Source organism: Amaranthus tricolor, chromosome 14, assembly GCF_026212465.1.
Source record: "Amaranthus tricolor cultivar Red isolate AtriRed21 chromosome 14, ASM2621246v1, whole genome shotgun sequence".
Lineage (NCBI taxonomy): Eukaryota > Viridiplantae > Streptophyta > Magnoliopsida > Caryophyllales > Amaranthaceae > Amaranthus > Amaranthus tricolor.
Window position 1 is genome coordinate 3787885 of NC_080060.1, and position 13877 is coordinate 3801761.

General features: G+C 33.6%; 2 protein-coding genes across 4 annotated transcripts; one reads left to right on the plus strand and one right to left on the minus strand.

Annotated features, from left to right (window-relative positions):
- Positions 1 to 689: 689 nt before the first annotated feature.
- On the plus strand, positions 690 to 9103 carry LOC130799843 (plant cysteine oxidase 3). The gene is made up of 5 exons (XM_057663096.1): positions 690 to 1028; positions 5730 to 5881; positions 6859 to 7021; positions 8415 to 8615; positions 8697 to 9103. The coding sequence occupies exons 1-5, from the start codon at positions 911 to 913 to the stop codon at positions 8813 to 8815; spliced, it is 753 nt and encodes a 250-aa protein (XP_057519079.1). The 5' UTR covers positions 690 to 910; the 3' UTR covers positions 8816 to 9103.
- Positions 9104 to 10521: 1418 nt separating this feature from the next.
- Positions 10522 to 13444, minus strand: LOC130799844 (protein NUCLEAR FUSION DEFECTIVE 2). 3 transcript variants are annotated; one of them, XM_057663098.1, is made up of 4 exons: positions 13234 to 13444; positions 12894 to 12964; positions 12734 to 12819; positions 10522 to 11128 (listed from the first exon to the last, which is right to left on the minus strand). In XM_057663098.1, exons 2-4 carry the CDS (start codon positions 12960 to 12962, stop codon positions 10726 to 10728), a joined length of 558 nt encoding a protein of 185 aa, XP_057519081.1. In that variant the 5' UTR covers positions 12963 to 12964; positions 13234 to 13444; the 3' UTR covers positions 10522 to 10725. The 3 variants fall into 3 exon arrangements, with proteins under 3 accessions (XP_057519081.1, XP_057519080.1, XP_057519082.1); XM_057663097.1 differs by having other exon boundaries at positions 12894 to 13018; positions 13234 to 13443; XM_057663099.1 differs by having other exon boundaries at positions 12894 to 13037; positions 13234 to 13443.
- Positions 13445 to 13877: the final 433 nt, after the last annotated feature.

The following is a 13877-nucleotide window of genomic DNA, read 5'->3' on the forward strand; positions in this document are numbered from 1 at the left end:
ATATTAAAGGAATTTATTAAAACTACTTCTAAATTAATTTAAATAATTATAAAAATTCCATAAATTATTAAAATATTAATTAATGACATCAGAAAATCTCAAAGTGTTACGGTGAGACTTCAAATGTGAGAATGACACTTTAAAATTGGGATTAAAAAATCTTCTATTTATTTAGAGGGAATAAGGTGATTTTAGGGAGGTTGGAGATTGGAGAATGAGAATTAGGAGGCTAAAGTCTATAAACAATGTTTTGGTAAAGGTGATATTTGAATTGAGATTTGAGAGTTATTCAAAATGATAATAGGAGTATTTGCATTTTGCCATCAATGAAAACATAAGAGAAAGGAATGACCAACGTTGAACTTACATTTTTGTATTCTTATTCAACCAATAATAAAACTTATATTAGAAGATTGTTTCAATATAACCTTATTATACTATACTTTCTCATGTTCCCCATAAGTATTTCATTTTACTTTTTATTATTTTTCAGGTAGTTAAATAGAATTATATGTGAAAAAAAAATGTAGTGAAAAGATTTTAAGAGGTAAAGTGAAAATCAGTAAGTATAAAGGTGTAAAAAAGTTAAATTTAATAGGAATAAATTGATAAAGTTAATCAAGATAAAAAAAAGAGTGGATATTTTTTTAATAAATTAAGAACATAATAACCATTAATATTGACCATAAGGAGGAAAAGCCGAAACAGGATCCACCGTCCACAGATTACTGTCCTGGAAATGGAAGCGGTTTGAGAGTCGCGCAATTCAACCCCAACAAAGAAAATTACTTGTACTTGTAATTAGAAATGAAAATCGGAAACACATAACAAAATTTGTGAACATTCAATCAACTTATACTAAATCCCCAACTGGGGGATCCTACACCAACCACCATTGAAGAGTTTAGAAATGGCGAACAAGACCTCAACTATCCAAACCATTTACGATTTGTGCAGGAGGTCCTTTTCCCCCACATCTACACTTCCTCCACCTTCTCAAATCGTTCAGACCCTTTATTCTCTTTTGGGTAAATTTTCTTATTTTTTTCCTTTCAATTTTATTGTGATTTTCCTGTTTCTTAGTTCCTCATCCTTATGTTTTACTTTTCACTTTATTTTTCATCTTTATGCTGTGGGTATTAAACTATTAATCAATTAGTGTCAATTTAAGTATTGGGTTCATGAATTTTGGTGTAACATGCTGAAATAGTGAATTATGTTCGCTTTTCTCAGTATTGGATCATGTAGGTTTGTACTTTTTTATGAGTGATGTAATATAGTCCTTAATGAATCATTATTTGAGCTCTTCATGTGGGTTGATAATGGATATGTGTAATTATGTGGGAAGAAGCAAGCTTACTCTAGAAGCATCAGTGAATGCTGAAGTTTGATGTAATGTTTGGTATCGATGTTTGGAATTTTAAATTGTATGCAGCAATAGTTTACTCTAGGTGGATTTTGTTTCTTGGGGTTGCAGATAGGCCGAGGAAAGGAGAGGGGCTGGCGAGTATCTAACTTAGGGTTTTCACGAGGAAAGTGGACTGACATAAGACCTGATTCTTCTCTAAGAGGATTAGTTTTCAGCAAGTTTGTATTAGTATATTTTGGAAAGAAATGGGTTTTTCTTAGCTTGTAACCTTGTGTTTGTAATATAGTGATATTGATTTACTAAGGATTTACTAAGGGAAAGGTAAGATAGATTTGATTATTTGAATGTTTAAAAGCAAAGACTTCATTTTGGTTTAGTTTTGTTCATTTTTGTGAAGATGTTACACAATAGGTAATCATCTGTTGTGGACTTCTATTTCACTTAATTTTGCCCAAATTTGAAGTCGAAAGAAGGGGGCCTTTAGATGGAATGGAGTAGAAATTAACTCCTTCGGTATGACGACTTGTTTGGTACCGATTATAGATTTCCTTAGTAGGATTGTTTTATATATAGAGAGTACCATTTCATTCCTATGGTTACGGAACTCTCTAATGGACTAGAAATAAGCCTCTTTAGTCTTGGTACTATATTAGCGTGTTTGACACTCGATTATAGATTGTGTTAGAATGATTTTAGTGTAATTTCATAAATAGGACCTAGTAATTCCTTTGGTATTGATACTATCCTCAAACATGTGTCTTTCCTTGGAAATTTCCATTACCACTCAATATAACTTTTCCAAGTTTAAGAAATTTAATCACCAAAAAGAGATGTTTGATCTATGACGAATCAATTAATTTATGGTAGAAACGGATGGCACCACTTAGCACCCAAGGCAAAGTTCAATGCTTAATAAAAGCGTACCTAGAAAGCCAAAAATTCTTAGCGACCTTGGTATGGCATCTTGAGCAAAGATATACTAGAAAATCATTACTATCTAATTTTGGGTATCAAACAAGCCATGTGTCTTTTGTTGGTCATGTGAATTTGGCGTGTGTATTAACTTCGTTAAAGTGATGTCATTACCTACTTTGAGGACTAAATCATTGTCCCTTTTGTAAATTTATGCACTTTATGGATAATGGATGGTTAATCAATCACCTAAAGGATAGCTTGGACACTTCTATGAAAATAATATTGGAGCAGAGTTCTATTTGTTTTACCCTCAATCTTCCTTCCTTTATAAAATATTTAGGGCATTTGGATAGCAATCATCTAGCCCTTTGATTTTTTTTTTTAATCTATGATAGTACTCTACATTCACAATGGCACTAGTATTCCTAGTCTCAATGAAATTTATTAGCATCCATTGCTAATGAATGGATCTAATGAAATAAATTCAAGCAATATGATATCATTGAGCTAAGTCATCACTCTTTGTTGATGAGTACATTTAGCGCTGCATTAGGTTTAGGACTCCATCACGTGTAAATCTTTATTGCAAGAACAAATTTTTTCTCGGGATTTTATTGCAAATAGTGACGCTTAGTAATTGAATTTCATCATAAGGCTTTTTAAGAGGCAATACACAATTTTGAAAAGAAAACAATAGATAATTTAAAAATTATTTCAACTATGCATTTTTGGTTTTCTTGTTCGTTTCCTTGACCTTAAGTCCAATGTAGTGGTCATTATATGATCAAGTGATTCCAACCAAGGTGGTGGAAATGGTCAATGTACACATTTAATAAGCAGAATTGAACATATAAAAAGAGGCGCAATCGCAAATGTGTAGTTGAACTTGGAAGTACATTGTTCATTTGGAGTATTTGAGGCTCAGGAGTAGCCTTTGAGCGTAAAATTTCCCTCTCTTTGTAGACAACTATTATAGATTGGAAATTTTATTGCAGTAGGGATCCCCATACATATGAGTTGGGGGATCTTGAAGACTAGATCCTTGATTTTATATCGCTTTGTTAGATTCCCTATGTAGTAAGAGTGTGGTTGGCTTAATCTTTAGGGTTTTCCTATTGTTGCTTTTGCAATCACCTTTTAACAATACCAATTATCAATCTTGTTTTCTTTTTATCTTCATCTGGAAATATAAGGTTTTGGATTACTTGTTTGATGAACTGAATAGTTGTTAATATCATTGACTTGGAGACCATTCACAATACAAATCTAGTTCTATTCAAATACACATTTTTCTTGCTAGCAAGGAGATAGGGAATATTTAGTTCGTTGCATATAGTGGTTTTAATGGCAGAGTTTATTTGTTGGTTTGGATTAGTTGGATTGAACCTTTAATTTCTATGGGTGACAAATTCATTGAGTTTGGTATAAGAGAGGGTTTCAAAGTTTTGTGCCTGGATGATCGTCATTTGTACACATTGCTTGAGACATGATTGAGCTTGGAAAAGACTTGCTTGAGCTTTTTTTGGAAATCAATCAGTATCCTCTAGTTTTAGTTTCGATATGAAAGTGCAATTACTAAAGTAAAGTTGATGTAATATCCAGGAAATGAACCATCAAACTTGTGAAACTTTTAGTACGGTGATGCTCAAGACAACAACTATTGTCCTTCATTAAATGACTACTAATAGGTGTAAGGTGTTTCATCTATGTTGATGGTGATTGAGGTCAATAAAAAAGAAGAGGAAAATGCATAAAAACTGGATGAAATCTCAAGTATGTTTTGTGGGGGGAGGTTTTAGCTACGTTTCCTTTAAAGGGTAATGTAAAGGTCATTTGTGGACTGCTCAAATTGGGATGTATCAAGTTCATTTGTTGCCAGAGTATCTAAGATGAAGTTTGTAATATTTTTGCTGAAAGCAAAGTGATGCAATTTAAGGACCTGCTAATATGCCAAAATCCAGATGAGAAACGCCTTTTTATTTTCTTTAAAATTAAGTAAAGATTTGTTCTAGTGCTATGAATACTTGATTTTTGGTAGTCTAGAGCTATACCAGAGTTCATTCTTTTTCGTATTTGGTATAAATCTTCCTTTTGGCATTTCTCGACACTTTCTAGTTCCAGCACAATCAACTGCTTAGTTGTCTGATGTGTTGAATCAGGTGATATTTTTATTCATATAAATGTTGGAATTTCATGTTATGGGCCAAATATCAGATATTGGTACGTGTCTAGATCTGAACACATGTTAGCTTGCATGAGGATTGAGGACCCCCTTGTTTCTTTTCTCTTGACATCAATGGATTAAGGACGTGTCTGGTGCAAGAAGGAAGAATATGCTTTCTTCTTGTCACTCTGCAATAAGAAGCCACTTTATGCAAGGACTAGTTTCTCCACTCCTATTTATTATTATGAACTGATGGAGGTGTGACCATAAATGGTTGAGAACCTGAAAAGCCAAATTGTTTTCTGAATAGATAAACATTTGCTTGTTTATTGCCATTTTGAGTCTTTTCTATCTTCTGCTAAAGGTATATGGCTTGTTCTGTTTTTTTCTCCATTTTGAACCCTTCTATTAGCTAATTACTTCAAATTAGTTGACAATTACGAAAACCGAAGTGTTGCACTCTCCAGTGTTCTGTTCTGATATCAGCTGATGGCTCCTGGTAATAGTGGCTTTCAAATCCCCACAGCTTTACTAAAAAATTAAATAGCTTTATTCTTAATATATTTATTTGATAGTTTGCTTCTGATGTTTCAATTTTAAGAGTGCTAAGAGTGTGGTTTTCTCTTGTGAGGTGAATTGGCTCACTGCAATATCAGTAATAGAAAGGGATGACTCGGCGTAAATATTAGTATTAAATGGATGTATTTGAGTATGACCAGTGTCACATTATTTGCTAATCTACTCTCAAATCACGAATCTAAAAAAGAGAATTATAGTCGATTTTGGGCTAATTTTTGGGCTATTCGAGCGAAGTACAAATTCGAAAAGCAAATTAGTTGGTAAATTACACTGTGAGTTTCTATAGTAATATGAATTTCACTTGCAATAGTCTTTTTTGGAACCTGTTGAATATTCAGGATGAATTGGTTAATCTTTTTAGAGAAGGCAATACGCCAGAAGCTAATTAATAAGTATTTTTTTTTATACATAATGTCTCGTACCCATTCGTCCCCAAGTCAATCTAGGTTGCGTTCCTTGTTTCCGTTCCATTCCACCTCCAAACCGAATGTCTTTCTAGGTAACAATGCGTGCAAATGATAATGTTTACAGGGCTTCTTTCACCTTCTTGTCTTTTAACTTGAGAAGGGACAGACTATCAAAGTGCTCATACTACACATTGTGTGCTATTTAGAAATCAGGATTATATTCGCAACATGTGGACAGTATGCTCTTACAAGCTATCTGTTATTGTGATCTGTGTAATAATCTTCTTCTTTGCAGACACTGTGACTCCTGCTGATGTTGGTCTCGAAGAAGAAAATGTGGATGATGACCGAGGATATGGGGTTTCTATGTTGAATCCATTCAACCGAGCCCCTAGATGGGCTCAACCAATAACATATATGGATATCCACGGCGGTGACAGTTTTACAGTAATGCCTTCTGACAAATTATCTATAAGTCTATGTTCTATTTACATTCTCATGCACTTTTGAGTGAGAAAATTATTTAGAAATTCATGGTGGTCACAACTGACTGTTCTCTGCATCATGTTTTACTTTTCTGCCGAATCTTACCATTTTTCATCTGGTTGAGTCCCATATGTATTTGTACTCATCTGGATGACCATGCTTCACTACGATTAATATTGAACTATTTACCTACACAATGTGAAAAATGATGTACACAATATCAATTGAGGTAAAGGTTATATTGTAGCCAATTTGCTGGTCATATAAGAAACTGTGAAAGTATTAAGAGTTCGCTATCTGAAATCTATTTTAAAGGCTTTGCAAAGAGACATTTTGTTGAGTTTGCACTATAATCACTGTTCAGAAGAATAATTATCTGTTAGCTTTAAGAGTACAGAACGGGGGTTAAGACTTGTGTCTATTAATAATCAAATGGAAAGTTGAAGATGAAATGAAATGGTTTTATACGAAGGGCCTTTGGATATATCAAAGAGTTCGAGAGTTGAGAAGTAGGTTGCTTTTTGGCCTAGAAAGATGAATTTTACATTCCATCACACTAACGCCTTAGAGTGGCTAGGTAAGTGGCTCCGACCTAGGCTCGCATTTAGGTGGGGTTTTGGAGATTGATTTCTTGTAAAAACAAAGGGTATTTTCGATTGTCTCCTTGCATATATGACCTAGGATTTTGTTTCAGAGTACTGAACTAGTTGGAGGATCTGTTTGAAGACATTTAGTTTCTCTAGTCCATAAACTGATGAAGTAACATCTAACATGCAATGTTGAAGAGGTTCGTTTTTTTAAAGTGCAACGTTATGTGATTGTGTTGTGTCTATATTTTAGCACTTTAACTTGTCTAAGCAGGATTCATTTGCATTTTCTCTCCATTCAAATTTGTATTTTCATGCGATTTTCATGTAAGCAGTGAAATGATTGTGCAGATGTGCATATTCTGCTTTCCGACATCTGCAGTCATTCCTTTGCATGACCATCCTGGAATGACTGTCTTTAGCAAACTTCTGTATGGATCCTTGCATGTGAAGGCCTATGATTGGGTTGAGCCTCCACAATTTGTGAAGAGCAATGAATCTGAGTACTCCCAAGGTATAGTCCTAATCTAGTTCAATGAGTGCACTTATTGGAGGATATCTTGATTTAAAGATTAGCTAATGTGAACATTGCCTGCAACTATTAATTCCCAAGTTTCTCGATGTGTATTCTTATAGAAAATTAGTTTAATGAGGCATGTATATCCATCAATTGAAGAATGACATTCATATAGCTATATATCCTTTGGGACAAACCGAGATGGAAATTCAAAGAAGTCCGATAGTGTAAGCCAAAATGTTGGTGCTGTGTTTTTTTTTTTCAGGGCGCTCTTGTGTTGATTGAGCTTATCAATTGTATGCAATCTGTTTGGATGACTTTGAACTGTACTCTACTGTACCCAAATGTTTCTCCGGTTTGGAGTTGTATAATTAGTGTATGCAAGAGTTTTTACTTTGAACCCAAGTTTTTGGAATACTAAATTAGTGAATAAACCAAATCTTAATCTTATTAGTATCATAGTTAACCAAATCAGGATTCAAGCTCGTACCATCAAGCATGAGTTTATCTTTAGTGACAATTGCACGAGAAGACACCTAAGCGAGATTCGTCTATTATTTGCTTCAATCAACTTTACATAGTTACTAGTCGAAAATAAAAAAAACTTGCATACTTTGATTTCTGTGATGAGGAATTATATAGCATATATAAAGCCACTATGAATTCTTTGTAGCTGAGTTGATTTTGCGTTTTGAAAGATCATCGAAAAGATATGTGAGAGCCTTTTTTGAAAGGAAGTGTTTGAATGATTTAGTGATGGCTGGTGATGGAATTAACGGCCCGTTTGGTTGGTATTAAATGGTTATAATGAGATGATTTGTAGTGTGAATTTTCTTGAATTGTAACACATCATTCTCATCTTAATGGAACTTAGATCAAAAAATGTTTTTTTTTTTCACAATTTTCATTAGCACCTAATACCGCATTTCGAAATGGTAATGTGCTGGAGTGAATTTTTTGATGAAAATGAGACGATAGAAATAGTACAAGTATGACTATTAAACTTATCAAGAGGTTTTCCTACTAAAATTACACTAAATTTTCATTACCATTCATACCATTTAATACTGTCTACCAAAAACAGGCCTAAATGATAGATTTTGATGATTGAATGCCGTTTTTGGTTGCCCTACAAAAGGAAAGGAGTTAGTATTTGGATTTGTTTTCTTTTCCTTTCTTTTTCTAGGAGGAGGGCGGGGCTAGAAGCAGTACTGGTTTTCACGGGAACCCTTGATAACGAAAGTTGAAATTTAGCTTTTTGGTGTCGAACTTTTAGTATACTCGAGGATGAAGGTTATAAAATTTCTGTTTCTGTTTCTTAGTTTACATTACTTCTCAAGTGCATAATACTCTCAAGATCTCTAAAACACTATGATTTTTGTTTTTTCAGTGAGGTTGGCAAAGTTGGTGACTGACGGAGTTCTAACAGCGCCTTGTCCGACCAGAATTTTATACCCAAACAGTGGGGGAAATATACATTGCTTCACGGCAGTGACTCCTTGTGCTATACTCGATATTCTGACACCGCCTTATCTAGAGGATGCAGGCAGGAAATGTACATATTATCATGATTATCCATATTCAAGCTTTTGTAAGTGAATTAGTTACATCATCATCATATTCTTTGTATTTGTTTTGGCAAGTTGAAAAACTCTTCGACCTCTGTTTGCAGCTAAAGACGAAGCGATAAATGACGGAAAAGAAGAGAACTATGCGTGGCTTGCCGAGATAGAAGCACCAAACGTGTATATGCGTCCTGGAAACTATTCTGGTCCTTCTCCTCTAGGGTAACAATGAGCTAATCATCTTTTACTTGGTAATGTAGAATCTAGTCTTGAAGTTGCATTGTTGTTTGTGGAATGATCTTTGCGGGGTGTGGGAGTGTTCAGTCATTTTCATGTTTGAACTCTTCCGCTTGTAGCATCGTGATCACAATGTCGGGTTTGGGAAATTTTTTCGTGTACAATTCGTACATTTTAAGATGTTTATACAAGTTAGGTTGTGGTCGTTGTATAGGATTAACAATTTAAAAGGTTTTGAGCGTTGTCGATTTGCCAATTTGTTTTGGTTTTGTTGAAACCGCATTATTTGGTAAAAAGGACTAGCATTATGTTTGGAGTGAGGGATTGAAGGGAAAGGAAAGGGAAGGATTTAGAGGTATAATTAGGTGGTTGTTATGATGATAAGAACGGAGAAGAGCATAGTGAAAGTATGTTGTGCGCGTATCATTTGCATAAACGATCTAGCTAAACAAAGGAAGGAAAGGATCTACGGTAAATCTTTCGTTTACACATTTTTTGGATTGGAGGAATTGGAGAGAATCGAAGTGAAAAGAAAGAGAGGGATATGACGAGGGAACTGAAGGGTAAGGAATCTAAATAATTTTTCTTCTCTAATATTATGTTTGGATAACATTTTTAGAATCAAATGAAGAAAAATAAAGGAGGGAGGGAAATAGAAAATAGCATATTTTCTTATGTAAAAAGATTTTAGCTTCTATCTTTTTGTTCTTTTTAAGAGTGAAGTTAGATAATATTGGAGTGAAATGAGTTTTTCTTTTGAATCTTTCATATAATCATATTAAAAGGTTTAGTTTTTTTATAAAGAAAACTTTATCTCCTGATTAAATTTGAAACTACTTGAATGTTTGTTTTAGTTCATAGAAAGATTAAGTGAAAAGGTGGAAGTAAAAGTTTTAGACTATTAATTGAACTTTTTTTTTTTTCAAATATTATGATCTTACACGATAGTTTTAGATACACCTCATATATTCACTATTTTAATGATTTATTCTATGATTTAACTAAAACCCATTAACTAATTTTGATTGGCAAAAAGAGAGTTTTTTAGGATATAAAAGCAAAGACTTGATTAGCATGAGGTTCTTAACATTAATCAAATAACAATCAAAAAATATTGTTTTGAAGTATTGGAAAAATAAATTATAAAAAGTCAGTTGAACACTAAGGTCCTATTTAGTTTCCCTTAAAATAAATTAGTAAAAACAAATTTAACTTGGTAAAAATCAGTTATAAAGTAAAAATCAGTTTTAGTTAGTATTATTCAATTATAATTAATAATTAAAAATTAGTTTCAATCAATTGTACTGAATAAATAAAAATCAATTTTAATTAACAAAAATAAGACTTAATTAATAATAGTCAGTTCAATTAGTAAAAAATAGTTGAATTAGTAAAAACCGATGTAAATTTGTAAAAATTAGTTAAATTAAACAAGGCCTAAGGCAGAAAAAGGCAAATCTTTTTTAATCACTTGGTAAGCCAAGGAAAGATGAAAGATGAAAACTAGGTGAGAATTAAACTCAAAACCTACTTAGGAAAGTAATATTTAATCTTTAACCGAGACAAGACTCAACCCTCGAACTGCACTATCAAGGTTGAATGACTTATATCCTTGGCTGATCACCAATTTGGAAATAAGCTGAGATAAACCCGCCATATTTCAACCCACAATTTGACAACAAAGGACATGCCAGATGATCATACTACATTTCTTTCAAAGATCTCATTGAGGACATGCATTACATTCCAACAAACTACGATAGAGAAGCACTTTCGGATACACATGAACAATCATACTTCGAATAAGAAACATATATGAAATCTATTACTCATCACAGTTCATACGAGTGATACAAACACATAAAGATAGGATGTCGTGAATCTAGTTCGGACACTTGCCTAAAGTGCAGCTATTTGAATAGTGCGCGTATGCAAGTTCCAAAACACATTTCCAGCATCATCAGACCTTCCCGAGTCAAGAGCGATTGCACCAAACATGGCACGAAAAGCACCACAGACTATAGCAGGAGCAGTTGAGTTAGTTTTGTGGGAGACTCTAATTATTTTGTGCAATGCCAAGCGCATGCCATCCACAGCACATGAGGACTCCACACTAGATACCTCTGCTATCTTGCTGTTCAGAATTTTTGAAGAAATATCAATGTCGTCTAGAAGATACCGAGAGGACACAGATGTTTCTATAATGCTTGTGCCTAGAATGCTTAATGCTCGATTGTTCTCTTCAGAAAATGATGCATGGGTTACTGCACGTCGTAGGAGATCGATGCTATGGAAAGTATAACTGAAATATGCAAGTATCTAATCAGCCTTATGATTCCACATGCTAATTTTGGAATTAATAACAGAGGAGTGAACATTACTCAAACAGCTGCAAGAGGCACAACCTCAAAAACTAGCATTCTGTTAAACAAAACACGAGGGAAGAGCTCACCAAAAACAATAGAAACATTACACAAGCTCTAGATGCCCACAAGTAAAGAGTGCCAAAAGTTGAATGACCAGTGATTCATACACCCATATTTCATCATATTTTTCTGAAAATGGAGCCCAATTCCGTCGTTAACTTTTACAAGAGCATGAACATTGTTGAGCTTTAATCTAAAACAAAGATTTCAAAACAACAACAATAATGCAAAAGCCATAATCTAAGAAAAACAATCGGCTACATGAAAGCATAATACAGTCCCACATAAACTATCCATCTTTATTCATTTTTATCTCTAGTTACAAAGATATCTAGGCCAAAATTCTCATATCCTTACCTAGTCCTATCGTCCAAGTCATATTTAGCCTTCCTCTATCCCTATAGAAATCTTAAACCTTACTTTTTTTTGTGTGTTTACAACCATTGTCGCACGTATCCAAACCAACAAAGACAATCTTTCTTTATCCTATATTTAATGTTTGCAACTAGGGATGATCATGGGTCGGGTTTGAGCAGGGTCCAACCTAACCCATACGCATTTATTCTATTTAGGCCAAAATCCTTAAGGGTTTGGGGAATTCAGACAATCTCATGTGTCTAGGCCCTTGGGTCTTAAACGAATCTTAATCGAATTGTTTTTATTCCACCATTATTAGATTTTAAACTCTAATTACATTTAAAATGAATCTATATGTCAAGTCTAGGTCTAAATTGAGTCCAAATGAATTATAAATAGGTCTAATAGGTCCAGTTATGATCAAATCTAATTCAGGTAGGTAAAGTTCTTTGGTAACCTTGGACTGAGACTAAGATCCAACAAGTCTTAAAAATTCGACCCAAATTCTACATGTAAGAAGGATTTTGGACCCATAAATAGCCTTATGAAATGCGACTATCAAAGATTTCCTTATCTCCACATTCCTAATTTAATCTTCGAATACGTCTCAATTACTCATATCTTCTTACTTAGATCCTCTTTGAAGTCCAATATTATGACTCAAATGATTACACCAGCCTGATGACAATGTGGTGAAAATTTTCTTTTAACCTTGGAGGAAGTGAAAAACCCCTTGATCACATAAACTCATGTGCACATTTACGCTTGATCAACCAGACTGAATCTTATGCATCATATATTGGTTAATATCCCAAAAATGCTTCAAACATTCACTCCATTGTAAATCCTTATCTCCAATCAAACATTCACTCAATATGAGATTTGGCTATTTGGACTGAATTTTGACTAATCATATAATGATATAAAGAATGATGCCTTGGTAATAACTTAAAGCAATTGATGAAAATAGGGGTGGAGCAAAAATTGACCAAACTTTTGAAGACCCTATGCTTTTCATATTTTTCCAACAACTTTGTATTTTTAAACAAACATAGAGTTAAGCACAGGAAGGGATATGAAAAGACAAACATAGAATCACTTAAGTTAGAGAAGAGGAAGAGTACTTAATCTGCTTTTGTAGGGTTTGAAGTGCAGTAGAGAAGGGGGAAATTGTGCTTTTATGATTCCCGATCTGATAACCAGGGTGAATCTGTAATAACATTTAAACAAGGGTTTTAATTGCTTGTAAAATGTAAAGAAAATATGTTGAAATAAGAATGTTACCTGGAAAGCAGATGAAGAAGTAAGTGTAACCATCATCAAAACGAAAATAACAGCATGACGACGATCCATTTCTGATAATTCAAATTCAGAGCGTATTACTTGACCAATTAGAAGTATCGATGACTCTGTTTTTGCATCCAAAACCTAATTAGTAATCAGTAACCATCCTACAGCATCCTTTCGCAGTAAATCCAAAAAAAGTACTGATATCGACCAATTACGAAACATACCTAACCTAACTACAAATTTAATCAAACAATTTACAATTTTAAAATAATGGAAAAAAAAAAGAAAGAAAAGAAATAGAGATTAAATAATTATAAAAAATTCAACAAAATACCTTAAACAAACAAAGAATGACGGCAGGGGAAGTGGCGGATTGGCGGTGGATGCGGAGGAGACTGCCGGAATTATCGTCTGCCGGTTGCCGACTGGGTTTGACGTTTGTAGTGTGTAGTTAGTAGATAATAGGAAGTCGGGGAATTCTTCGAAAGTAAATTATACCCTAAATTCGCCCGTGATTACTTTCTAATAGGAATAGGAATAGGAATAGGATTACTTTCTCTTTTAATTTATTAAGATTTTTGATACCTTTATATAAAAAAACAAATTCTTAGACTTTTGGCAAAATTATAAGAAACTACATAATCTATATCCATTTTTTAAAAACTACATTATGTATATTGTTTGGCAAAAAAACTACTTAATATAATACAAATATTTGCAAATGACTACTTGTTAACGATTATCGTTTATTAACTGTTAGTTTTAGCCGTTGACCATCACGTGACTTAATGAATCTCTCCTTCTCCCTAATAGAGCTTTGAAATTTCAGAAATTTTGTTTCAAACAGGCAAAATTAAAGACCAACCTCTACTTTCGCTCCCATCCTCCTCTTTTCTTCCTACCTTCGGCATCCTAAAAGTCAAAACCAAGCAACATTGCCTACTACATTTACAAGACTACAACATTTAGCGGGATTCT

Bases quoted from the DNA above. Each gene is read 5' to 3' on its own strand.
- LOC130799844 (XM_057663098.1), bottom strand. From the start codon at position 12,962: ATGGATCGTCGTCATGCTGTTATTTTCGTTTTGATGATGGTTACACTT. The intron at 12,820-12,893 runs GTAACATTCTTA...ATGTTATTACAG, and splicing joins CTTCTTCATCTGCTTTCCAG to ATTCACCCTGGTTATCAGAT. The intron at 11,129-12,733 runs GTACTCTTCCTC...TGCATATTTCAG, and splicing joins ACCCTACAAAAGCAGATTAA to TTATACTTTCCATAGCATCG.
- LOC130799843 (XM_057663096.1), top strand. From the start codon at position 911: ATGGCGAACAAGACCTCAACTATCCAAACCATTTACGATTTGTGCAGG. The intron at 5,882-6,858 runs GTAATGCCTTCT...ATGATTGTGCAG, and splicing joins ACGGCGGTGACAGTTTTACA to ATGTGCATATTCTGCTTTCC. The intron at 8,616-8,696 runs GTAAGTGAATTA...CTCTGTTTGCAG, and splicing joins TTATCCATATTCAAGCTTTT to CTAAAGACGAAGCGATAAAT.